The 12,537-nt window shown below is 47.3% G+C and overlaps 1 protein-coding gene across 1 annotated transcript; it reads left to right on the plus strand.

The window, feature by feature from the left end:
* The first annotated feature begins 1,149 nt into the window (after positions 1 to 1,149).
* LIN28A (lin-28 homolog A) lies at positions 1,150 to 12,537 on the plus strand. Its single transcript, XM_054571495.1, has 4 exons — positions 1,150 to 1,180; positions 1,652 to 1,836; positions 11,165 to 11,349; positions 12,321 to 12,537. The coding sequence occupies exons 1-4, from the start codon at positions 1,150 to 1,152 to the stop codon at positions 12,535 to 12,537; spliced, it is 618 nt and encodes a 205-aa protein (XP_054427470.1).

Here is a 12,537-nt window from a genome sequence, read left to right on the forward strand (position 1 = left end):
TACCCACCTAGTTCCTCTCCCAACAACCGATAGGGACAGGATGGGGATGGGGGTAACAGGAGGGCAACTGCCGGAGACAGGAGCACACTCCAAGCCTCTTTGGATTTCTCCTGCTTTCCCAGAAAGCTCCACGTGGGGTCAGTTTTAGACAGATTTGGAAGGCGAAAAGGAATCGATTTACACAATGAGGAGCTCTTTGAGAGATCCAAAACCAAAAAACAAAAAAACAAAAAAAAAAACCCACAAAAAACTCAGTGAGTAACTCAGGGAGGCAGAGAAACTGAAAAGACTAGCAGACTTTGAGAGGCAATGCCTTGGTGTGGACTGAAGACCAGTCCTGCCGGGTCTCCAGCCTCCCCCCGCGCTTCCCCATCTCAGGCTTCCTTGTATCCTGAACTCCAGGTCTATCTAAGCACACGGGGGTGGGGGGTGAGAGCGGGTCAGCGCCGAGCAGCCGGGTCAGCTTGGAGGCCTGAAGGGGAAGGGAGGGGGAGGGGCGCTAAAGTGCTGGGGGAGGGGGAGGGCTCATCCATTTCTCCCTTGACAGGTGGTTTGTGTCTCTGATTGGCCAGCGCTGCCAGGCTCACACCTCCCTCCCCCAACTCTCTGGAATGTATAATTATCTGCGCGGGGGGCGGGGGTAGTGTGTGAGTGTGTGTGGGAGAAGTCACATGGTTTTAAAACTACCCCTCACATGCACACACAGTCCCCCCACCTGTATGTTGCTTTGGGGCCCCCAACGAGTCATTAAAGTGAAGGATTCCAAATATGAGGTACTCAAGACTTCCAGGGGTGACGGCCCCTAATTCCAGATGTGTGTGGGGGGAGGAGGTGTCAAACCTCAGGGTTCTTGAGAAGGGACACCCCAGAGGTGTCAGAGAACGCAGGGTGGGGGAGGGCAGGAGAGCTGGAGCCGAAGGGAAAGGGAGGGGAAAGAAGAGGGAGGAGAGGGGAGGGGGCTGCCCGCGGGGGGTTGGGTCATTGTCTATTAGAATTTGGGAGCCTTTGAAAAGCCGTGGGCCCTCCCACCGCTATTGTGCTGGGGAAGATGTAGCTGCCTCTTCTCTGAGCCACCCCTTTGCCTCCGGACTTCTCTGGGGCCAACAGCCGCCCGACCTGGGGCCCGGGGCGCGGGCTTAGCCGACTACCATGGGCTCCGTGTCAAACCAGCAGTTTGCAGGTTCGAGCTAGGGACTTATTGGGGACACCCTAGGCTGCAGGGGCGCCCAGCAGCCACTTAAAAGGGAGGTGGGAAAGTGTTCCCCAGGTTGGCCAAAGGACCCCAAGTCTGTGCGGTCTCCTGCTTCAGAGAGAGGGTCATCTGTGGAGCAAAGAACGCTGGTGTCCCAGTGGCGTGCACACAGAAGCTACCAGGGCAGGGGGAGAGAAGAGGAAGGGCCTTGCCCGGCAGTCGGTCCCAGGGCAACGTGTTGTGGGAAAACGAGCAAAACTTTCGGGGGCACCACTGGCCTCAGCGTGAGGCTGGGGAGCGCGGGAGGCAGCCGGGACAGGTCTTTTATTGCTGGCTGCTTGGTAACTGCAGCCTCCTGGGTGTCCACCCGCGGGATGGACACCCGGGTCTCCCTGCTGGGCCTCTGAGGGGCTCCTCCAATTCCGTGGCCCCCGAGCTGAGCGCCTTCCCAATCTCCAGGTGGCTGCGCCAAGGCGCCGGAGGAGGCGCCGGCGGACGCGGCCCCGGCGGCAGAGGAGCCGCAGCTGCTGCACGGTGCCGGCATCTGTAAGTGGTTCAACGTGCGCATGGGGTTCGGCTTCCTGTCCATGACCGCCCGCGCCGGGGTCGCGCTCGACCCACCGGTGGATGTCTTTGTGCACCAGGTGAGACCGATTCTGGTAACTTTAGCGGGGAAGGGGATATTGGCGCGAATATTCAAGGGTGGGCGGACACACTCGTCTATTGGATCGAGAGCGATCAAGGGCCCTCATTGTGCGTTCCCATCTTTGCTGTGGTACCCCAGATCTGATTCCTGGCTAACTCCAACAGGACGAGAGTGAGGGGCAGAGCCGATTATCAGCACCTCCCACTCCCTTCCGGGAACCCTTCTGGCTTACCACGTGTTTGTTACCTCTTTCCCCTGGGAAGGGGGCAGGGGCAGGGAGGTGACCCCATGTGGCAGAAACTAAGGTTGTATTGTGCTTGCCGGTGGGGGGAGGGCAGCAAGCCGGCCAGGAAAGCACATGCCGGGCCATTGCAAGGGCCCTCAGCGCCCAGCGCCTTTCACTAACAAGTGAATGGAGCTCCCGGGCAGGAAGAAGGAGGGAGACTGCTCTAGGATCCAACGAGGGTAAAGCTACAAAGTCAGCCAGGTCTCCTCACCCAGGTGGTCACACAAAACTCATTCCCTGGGGCCTGCCTAGGTGGATTTGGCAGATGTTTAGAGGGTCAATTTGGGAGCTTGAAAGCTCCTCCAAATGACCAGATTCAGGCATACAGTTTACCGACTGGGCTTGTGCTGTCCAGTTCCTACCAGAAAGAAAAATCTAAGGAGCCCAGACCTTAGATTCCTGGGCCAGGCTGGGAGGGAGTTAGGTCGCAACCCCAAGTTCTCAGTTACAGCAGGTCAGAACAGTGGGGGTGAAATTCAGTGTCGCAGGGCAGGGGGTCGACGGAGGCTAGGCTCTGGTCCTATTCTCCTCAGCTTGGCGTTTATGGCCCCAGACAGCCATTCACTGCTGTGCTAACATTCCTAGTCTCAAACAAGGAGCCAGAGACTTCAGGTTTCCCTCCTTCCTGGCCTCCCTTAGCAGCCTTCCGGTGGTCCTGGGACACCAGCCACTCATAAGGACTATGAATGGAAGTCGTTGCCTGTGTCCCTTCCATCTTTGGAGGTTTGGGGCTGGGCCTGAGAAGAAGAAACTGCTAATCCCAGGCCAAGGAGGTGGGCACCCAGGCCGGGCAGGGAGGGGTTACTTTGGGGAGGCTGGCTTTAGAAGCAATGGGGGAGGGGAATGGAGGATGTGGGGATTAAGGGTTGGAGCCTGAGGGATGGTTTTCTGGAGGGGGAGGGGTGGAGAAGGGAGATGCTGGGTGGACTGGTGGGAGGCTCTCAGAGGAAGTAGAGTGTAGGGGGGCAACAAGGGATATAGGTGACCCTAGGAGATGGGGGTCTGCCAGTTAATGTTGGTGACTTGGGGTCACTGGGCTGCTTGAACATCTGCAAGGAGGGTCTGCAGCAGGATCCTTACCTACCCCCTGGTAGCCCTCATTCTTACCCCTATCAGACAACTATAGGTAGTTCTTCCTAGTGACTTTGCCCCCTTTCCTGTCTCATTTACATATGTGAATGATAACCCACAGGAAGTAATTGTGGGAGAAAGAGGGAACTGGCCTCTTTAGATCTATTAAATCACTTTATTACAGGAACCAGCTTTGAATGGCCCTCCTCAGCAGGGTAGCCAGCTCTCCCACTCTCCCATTTATCTGATCACAAAGAGAATAAAACCCTTCTGGGTCTGGAGAAGGGCTAGACAGCTACCCCAACTTTGGGAGGCTTTGAATAAGGGTCAGAATCAACATTTTCTTGCCTTCATTCCTAGGCTGCTGAATAGGGGGGTATAACCACCTCATCATCTGAGGTTCCTTGGTGATGTTGGGGAGAAAGAAACTTTCCTCTACCCTCAAGGTTCTTTTGGTTGGTCTAATCAAGTAGACATTAGACAGATTAGCAAGAGAAAAACCAAATTTAATTCATGTGTATGGGAACCCTGCATATATGAGAGTCAGGGACCCCTCGTGCACAAGAGGTTTAAAGATACAAAGAAAACCTGGGTGTGGAAGACATTCTGAGCTAGGGGTGAGGTAAGGTGCCTTGAGGGTTTCCAAGGGTTATTGCCAGACTATACAAAGAGCAGATGTTTAGTAAATAAAAGTTTGTCCTGTCCTGCCCTGTAGATAGGTCAGAAGAGGTTGTCTCTGATAAACTCTTACTATGGGCAATGCCCCTAATTCAACTTATGGATGGTTAAGGGAGGGGTGGAAGTCTTTCTTAATCCTGCAGCTTTATCTTGGAAACAATCCACATACCACAGACAACACCTTGGTGTGACTAGTTCTGAATTCCCACAGTGATAACCAGATCCAGAGGAATGTTTTCCCGAGCAAATGGATCTGTGCCTCAGGGCAGTTAACCATAGGATTAAAAGCAACTGGAAATATTAGATGGGATAGAGGAAAGCAGGAACTTTCAGGTTTGGGGGTGAAGCCCACACCCCCTGTTTCAGTTGGGTTAGTTAGGAGGTAATCTGGGCCTCAGAGTCTTGGAATTTCCAGGGACATTCTACAGTTGAATAAGTTATCAAGACGGAGTTATGTTAGGATAAGGAAATCAAGAATTCATTATGACTAACAGTCACAAGACAGTGACTGAGTCTTACTTGATAGTTTTGTGGTTTTTGTTGGGTTTTTTTTTTTTTTTTTAAGATTTTATTTATTTATTTTTAGAGAAAGGGGAAGGGAGGAAGAAAGGAAGAGAAACATCCATCAGCCACTCAACCGAGGGCCAAACCCAGGCACGTGCCATGACCAGCAAGTGCTTTGCAGAACGACGCCCAAACCAACTGAGCCACACGGGTCAGGGCATTTGGTCTTGATAGCATGCTGCCTGGGCGTGAATTAATCCTCAAACCCTACCATAGCAGTAAGTTAGACTAGTGATTCCAGTATCTGCACTTGAGAAATATCTCTCTGGAAATCTAATGTAGATTCAGGATGATCCTTAAAAATTGTCTTGTGGGGAGGAAAGTGCTCCCAAAGTGGAGGGAGAGTAAGACATTTCTCTTTAAGAAGAAAACCTCCCATTCTTTGGCTGCTGGTGGTGGGTATCTTGGAATTGGAGTGCAGCAGACGCAATCTGGGAACCCTTTCCTAAGCAGAGAGGAAGGGGAAAGAGCAATTTAACATTTTCTTTTCCCTTCCCAGGTGGGCCTATTTGGTGCCTAACGCTGTCCACTGCTGTTCTTACCCTCCCTCTCACTTTATGCGCCTAGGGTGTGAATGAGTAGGAAACAAAACCAACCCTTAGCCTTAAAAAAAAAAAAAAACTCAGAGATCACTCTAACAGTTCTTTTATTCAGCCACAGGTCTTTGGATCTAGAACTCTTTGCCTGTCCCTGGGGTTTAGAGAGGAATTTAAAAATCATAATGACAAATGGCCAGCCCTTAAGTCCAGGTTTCTCAACCACTATTGACATAATTTGAGCAGGATACTTCCTCTTTGTGATCATCCTTCAGTTGTGACAACAAAAATGTCTCCAGACGTTACCAAATGCCCCTTGGAGGCAAAATCACCCCCAGCTGAGAAACATGGTCATCCAGGGAAAGCTGGGGCAAGAAAGCTAAACTGTCTCAGTTCCCTGAGATTCTGAGGTCTCCATGGCCATTTGAAGAGTTTTAGCTTAACGTGTTTCCTGTGGTTTAACTCCTAAACCCCCCAAAATTAAAACTGAGAACAAGGTGCCCTGCTTTCCCCCACCACTCCTCAGAACCCAAATATTTTAAAAACAGCTTTCTGGCTAAAAGACTGCATTAGAAGGCTTGGAGCAAAAAGAATACCCCAAGAGATGGAGGCCAGGTTAGAAAAAATTGTTAATACTGAGAAACTATTAACCCAGCATTGAGCATTATGGTGTCGTCTTGGGACCTGCCTGAGCCTGCTTTTTCTGAAGATGAGTGCAACTTCAGACAGGGTCTAGGTTAGGACTCTTGGGGATTCAGGGTGGTGTGTGTAAAGGGATCTTTCACCTGGTTTAAAACATTACTGGTGCTACTGATTACTCACCTCACATCTAGTAGCGATATACTTATCCTCTCTCCTAACTAATCTGTAAGCTCTTCAAAGGGAGGGACTAGCTGTCTGGTTAGTTTTCTAGTTCAGGGTGGGTAGGCTAAAGTAATGAATGAAGAAGCAAGGGGCTCCTTGAAGAATCAGGGGTACACAAACAGTTTGGAGCCCTTGTCAGCACAGGTCATCCTTCAGAACAAATAATGTTAAGTGATAGCTGCTCTTTCTGGGTAGATTGGAAGCCATGGGTTTGGTGGTCATTAGTTATTTCATTTCCATCTTAATAGGATAAAACACTTTTAAAAATGAGTGAACCACTGACTTTCAAGGAAGTTGGTAGAAAAGCACCTGGGTTAATTTGAGCATTATGGTGTCTTCTTGGGTCCTTTTCTTTCTGAGGAGACATGCTTTCTAGACAAGGACCCAAATAAAGGCTGTACCATCCTGAGCAAAGCTTTCACTATGAGAAACTAATAACTTGTATTTGGTGACACTACTACTTACCCTGTAAGTGGTTTTCAGTGACTTTCCTCAGGGCAAGTGCTTTCTGGAACATTCCTGATCAAACTATAACACCATCCTTCTGTAATTCCATGGGGTTTTTTAATTTGGGGATGGGGTTGGGGGAGAAACCACCCTACACAAAACATCTACCCCTTCTTCAGCTTGAATAGTAATTGCTTAATTACTATATGTTAAGTCTGAGAGGTCAAAGAAGGTGGGGGGGAAGGAAGAGAAAACTTGAAAGAAGAGTACATAATTAGTACCGATTAATTTTAAATTATCTCAGTTTGGAGGTACTTTAATTTAGACAGGAAACCAAAATCCAAGTAAATGGCTTTTGTAAATTGCATACGAACAGGGTTACTGGCTTAAAATTCCAGGGTTCTCTTTTGTGCTGTGAGTGGGAAGGTGGGGGCAGAGTGAGGAGTAAGCACCCCATCCTTCCAGGGACTCACCCTCAGCAGAGTTCAGTCCCCTTGAAACTCCATCTTCCTGAGGACAGAAGAGATGTCTCCCCAAAGTCACTGAGGGGAGAGATCTAGGTGAACACTTGTCTTCACAGGCAGCTCCTTCCTTCTGCTCTTTGGCTGCCTTTGTGCCAATGGACTGATGAGCAGCACCATCTGGTGGAGGACTCCAGGCAGGAGCTGGTGGTCCTGGCTATGTCTGAGCAGAGGTCATATGGGGGTGGTTCTGAATCAATTTCTTTCCCCACCCTCCCTAACAAATCAACTATCAAATATATTGCTTCTGGGAGAACTGGTTGGTTTGTCCCAGCCCCACCTAACCCTCTGCTTTCAGGAATGAAGCTCAGGTCCGAATGTGAGGACACCTCAGGACTGAGTCATTAAAGTTAGTTTCACCTGCTTTTTACTTTTTAAACGTGGCTATTAGAAAGTTTTAAAATGTCTATATGACTTGCATTATACTGCATAGCGCTGACTATCGAGTCGAGCTATAGTTTACCCCACAAATTGTGTGCAATACTGGGCACCTAAGTAGCCTTGAACTGGAATGGCCATGGCTGTTACAGAAAAGCTGGAACCCCAGCCTTGATTCCTGTGACCAAAACGGGTATTCTGAAATCCTGAATCTGCCACTTAGGTAGAAAGGAGTAATACGATAAAGAGGGGAGGGGATCAGAGCTGGTAGGGATCTAAGTCTGATCCCCTGCTCTTACAGATGATTAGAGAACCAGAACTACCCAACTTTCACTGAGCAAGATGAGGGAGTCTTGGTTTCCTGTGAGCTTTTTACTCCACACTCCCTGAGTGACCACTAAGGTCTGGTCTTTTAGTTCCTTAAACTTAAAAGGCATATGTTGATGCTGGGATGGGGATACTTGATATGGATATGTAGGAAGGTTAGAGTAGGCAGTGGTGAGGTATGAAGGGAGCAGAAGGCATAACTGGCCCAAGTCATTCCCTGCCATCAAAATAAAGCCTTATGAAACTTCTGCTTGATTAAATGCTATCTTCCCCTAAGAAGTGCACTGCCCTGTTAGGCTGCCCACCCTCTTTTCTTTAAACAAATTGGGAAAGGAAGAATGAAGACATGCCTCCCACATCACCTATGAAATAATTTATCTGAGCTCTGGCTGGTATGGCTCAGGGGATTGAGTGCCAGCCTGTGAACTGAAAGGTAACTGGTTTGATTCCCAGTCAAGGTACATGCCTGGGTTACAGGCCAGGTCCCTAGTTGGAGACATGTGAGGTGCAGTCGATCGATATTTCTCTCCCTCTCCTCTCTTCCCTCTAAAAATAAAATAAAATAATCTTTAAAATAATTTATCTGAATAAGTAACCCTAATTCAGGTTCCTGTGTAAAGGATTTGACTGAAGACATCAGAGGTGAGGGAATCAGATCCTGTTTTTAGTTCCACCCCTGGAAGCGAGGGGTGGCAGGCAGGTCGAAGAGAAGGAAAGATGGCTGCTGGTGGTGATCCTGGCAGACCCACCAAGCTTAACTAGGGAAGAAAGGTGTCTCTAGCCATTTCTCACACAGTGACCATAACCTCAAGGAGAAGAGGAAGGAAGAAACCAATGAATGGTGAGAGAGAGAGAGAGAGAGAGAGAGAGAGAGAGAGAGAGAGAGAGAGTGTGTGTGTGTGTGTGTGTGTGTGTAAAAGTAATCTCAGCCTCTGGAACTCCAGGAATCTGACCACCAGAACCAACCAGTGTCAACTCTTTGTTTCCAGGAGCTGGGCTCTATTGGGGGAGCTCAAGCCTTGCCCCTCCCTGCCAGAAGCCTTTTCTTTTTTTGGAGGGGATGGGGAGAGGGGCGGGCCCTGCTTTGTATGTGGTTGGGGGTGGGGTAGGGTAGGGGTGAGAGCAAGAATTTCTGGCTCTTTTCTGATGCAGGCCCTGTGAGGCTGGCTCAGTGGGGCTGCATGCTGATTACCTATCTGATAAGAGAGGAATTCAAAGTATGTGTTTTAGGAAGGGCCAGGCGGGGGCAGGGAGCCACCTCTACAGACCTCCAGTCTAAATCTTGACCTGTTATGGTGAGGTGACTGCAGTTGTTTTTTTTTTAACTATTTGAAAGTCTTAAACAGACCTCAAATCCCCCAGTGATGGAGTGGGTGACCTGAGAGGACTAGTCAGTTTCATATTGTCCCTGTTTATATTGCCTTCTTGGTCTTACAGTAAGTCTCTATAAGGTGTATATAAGGAGAGTTTCCTCAGTAAATTGGAACTCAGGGAGGGGATAGTTTTCTCAGTTCCCGATTCTAATTAACAATAAAAACCAGAGTTTGAATTCCCAGTCTCTTGACACTCGGTTCCCACTGTTATTCTACCATGATCCAGTTTGAAGAGGTTGATGATAATTGTCACTCAGTGGGGATTTATGTGTGACAGACTACGTGTTAATTAACTTTTCATGCTTCAAACCTCATAGTACTACCATAAAGTTAGTATTTACTTTCCTTCCGTAGGTTAGAAAGGAGGGAACGGCCCTCAGTCTCCAGACTTGTTTTTAATCACTAACTTGCTGAATCAAAGCTAGACCTGGGGGTGTCCCAGCCTCGGAGCCCACCAGGCAAATAGGAGAAGCTGCCATTGCCTTGGTCTTGATTCAGCTCCTCCAGTACCTCCTGATTCACTGGCTTGTCCCAGCTCAATAAGATACAAATTAAATCTAACTTCAAATTCAGGGTAGTTACTGTGCGACAGGGAAGGGGGCTTGCACCTTTCTGCAGTGGAGCTTTACCTAGATATATTGCTGTTAGCCTTTGTCTCTGAAGGATTTGAGGCCCAAGGTGAATGGTTGACCAAGATTACTCCACCAGATGTTGGTAGAATCAGCATTTCATGAACAGGATGTATCTGGCACCTGAGCCTGTCCTCTTAACCAATTACCTCAGTGGAGGTATTGTCTTAAGCAATACCATTTAAGTCAAAACAAAAATGTGACTGATGAATTGGAGATCCCATCTGGCTAAAGAGCATGTTTCATCTAAGACCCAGTTTGAAATAGTGTCCCACTCGCCACCACCAGTATAAAATACTCATGTTACTTATTCATGTTCCCTCCAGCCTCAGGACTCTTGCTTCTCTGAACTTTGCTTTCTATAGTGACTACACCTTGTTGACATTTGTCAAAGTAATCAAGGAAGCTGTAATGAAGTCTGTTTGGGTATGGGAGGGGCTGTCACCTCTAGTAGGGTGTTGTTAAGCAGCAAGTGGCAAAGTGCAATGGTCTGTGAGCTTCAAACCAGGAACCCTAGGTTCTTCTGACACTGGCTTTGCCTCTCAACTAGCTGTGTGAATAACTCTCTGTTTACCTGAAGGCTGCTAGGCTCTTTGCAAGTGTCAGTATTTTTTTTTTTCTTTTATAGAATTTTTGAGTTTGAGCCAAACTAATGGCATATGCCAGGAAGCAAGATCTCCAATGCTCCCTGCAAGTGTCGGTATTTTTAAATTTTCGTATAAACATGCAGTATTTTAATGGGATTGCGCCACACGTTATTTTAAATCTTTTTTTCCTTTAAATATATTTGGTCATTTTTCTAAGTCAAATAATTAAAATCTCCTCCCTATTCATTAATTCAAAACTGTGTGAGGCATTATTTAGGTGCAAAATGCAGCAGTGAACAAAAAAGGGACTAGAGGTTCCTTAAACCGGCTGCAGGGTAGGTCTGGGCGGGGCTGTCACCCCCGCGAGGCGTTGTTAGCAATAAGCGGCAAGGGGGGATGTGCTGTGAGCTTCGAACCAATGAGATTATCATGCTGTCCTGCAAATTGCGGTCACTGGCCCGTTTTGTGATTGTTTCTTTTTCTTTTTTCTTTTTTACTTATAAGCAGCTTTTTGTAGTTTTATCAGTCTAATTATCTGTCTTGATTTTATAGTTTTGGTCTTTTTGGCATATACATATTTAAGTTCTGGAATATATTTTGTATGCATATGACATAAAGTGTAGAATTCTCACTTCATTTCCAAATATAGAGCTAATATTCTCAACAGTATTTATTGAATTGTTTTCCTCACCTATTGATTTCCCTACATATGCTTGGTTCTCTTAGTGGACTTTCTCTTATATATGCATCTGCTTGCTTCATATTGTCTTTTCCTTAAATTCTATGTTTAATTTTTTTTCTTCTATTTTACTTGGAACTTTGAATGAGATTACCTTTATTAAAAAATGTAATGGCATCTGTTTATAAAATAATTGTTCTCTGTTAGCATAACATAGATTTCTTGTTCTTAATTGTGGTGAGTCCTTTTCCTTACTGATAATATGAGAGTGTTATAACACTTGTTTTTCCTGTATTACAAGAATACATGTATGTGGGGTTTTTGTTGGGGGGAGTTGGTGTATGATGGAGACTAACATTAAAATCTACCATATTTCCTTTCCCCAGAGTAAGCTGCACATGGAGGGCTTCCGGAGCCTGAAGGAGGGTGAGGCAGTGGAGTTCACCTTTAAGAAGTCTGCCAAGGGCCTGGAATCTATTCGAGTCACTGGCCCTGGTGGGGTGTTCTGTATTGGAAGTGAGAGGCGGCCAAAAGGGAAGAACATGCAGAAGCGCAGATCAAAAGGAGACAGGTATGGATTGGAAGTTGGCTTAGATGGCTTGGTAGGGACATGCTGAGGATGGAGAGAGCTCTCAATCTTCTTGTCTCATTTCTTAGACCAGGTTGCCAAAGATAAAATGAAGCCTATGGTCCCTGGCAACATCTAGATGGGTAGGGTATAGATGTGGGAGACAAGGAGAGGGCAGTATGTGAGGAGGGTATTTGACAAGTGATTTTGCTCTGTGAGCTCTAGCCTCAGTTGTTAAGTGGGAATAGTGATACTAACCTCACATTATTATTTCAGAACTAAAGCAATCTGGATGTGAAAGTGTAAGTGGTAGAGACAAGATGGTGTATCTATACTTGTTGCTCCTTCGCCAGGTCTTCAAAGGCTGGTTTCATTCATCTTAGCTCTGTGCTCAAACAGATTGTGTCATCCGACTCCTTTAATTTCTTCTATGTTTTTAATGACAGATACTTTTTAAAAATATTTTATTTCATTTATTTTTAGAGAGAGGGGGAGGGAGGAAGGGAGAGAGGGAGAGAGAAACATCAATGTGTGAAAGAGACATCGATTGGTTGCCTCTCCCACGCCCCCAACCGGGGACCTAGCCTGAAACCCGGGCATGTGCCCTGATCAGGAACTGAACCAGTGACCTTTTGGTTTGCAGATCGATGCTCAATCCTCTAAACCACGCCAGCCAAGGCAGGTACAGTTTTCTTAAGGGTATGGTAGAGTTTTACCTATCCCCCAAATCATAATACTGACTTGGGGTCCATGGTTTCTGTCCTTAGTATTTCAGTATTTTCAAGGTGACGTGAATCTGAAAATCATCTAGACAATTACAGGTTTGGAAAGGACTTCAAGATACCTAGTCACATATCTCCTTTTTATAAGTGGGAAAATTGGTCTCCGGGAAGGAAAGAGCCCAAGTGTCCTCAGAAAAAAAGTTTCTGATCGCCTCACTCCTTTCTCAACTTTACCATCCTGCTTTGTACCAGGTGCTACAACTGTGGAGGTCTAGACCATCATGCCAAGGAATGCAAGCTGCCACCCCAGCCCAAGAAGTGCCACTTCTGCCAGAGCATCAGCCATATGGTGGCCTCATGTCCACTGAAGGCCCAGCAGGCCCCCAGCTCACAGGGAAAGCCAGCCTACTTTCGGGATGAAGAAGAAGAGATCCATAGCCCTGCCCTGCTCCCAGATGCCCAGAATTGA

This window comes from Pteronotus mesoamericanus, unplaced genomic scaffold (assembly GCF_021234165.1).
Source record: "Pteronotus mesoamericanus isolate MK-2021 breed Mesoamerican mustached bat unplaced genomic scaffold, CSHL_Meso_final contig_221, whole genome shotgun sequence".
Taxonomy (NCBI): domain Eukaryota; kingdom Metazoa; phylum Chordata; class Mammalia; order Chiroptera; family Mormoopidae; genus Pteronotus; species Pteronotus mesoamericanus.

What these genes read in the sequence shown, in the direction of transcription:
- LIN28A (XM_054571495.1), top strand. Translation starts at nt 1,150, where the DNA reads ATGGGCTCCGTGTCAAACCAGCAGTTTGCAG. An exon ending in GTCAAACCAGCAGTTTGCAG is followed by an intron (nt 1,181 to 1,651) that starts GTTCGAGCTAGG and finishes CCCAATCTCCAG; the next exon opens with GTGGCTGCGCCAAGGCGCCG. An exon ending in TGGATGTCTTTGTGCACCAG is followed by an intron (nt 1,837 to 11,164) that starts GTGAGACCGATT and finishes TCCTTTCCCCAG; the next exon opens with AGTAAGCTGCACATGGAGGG.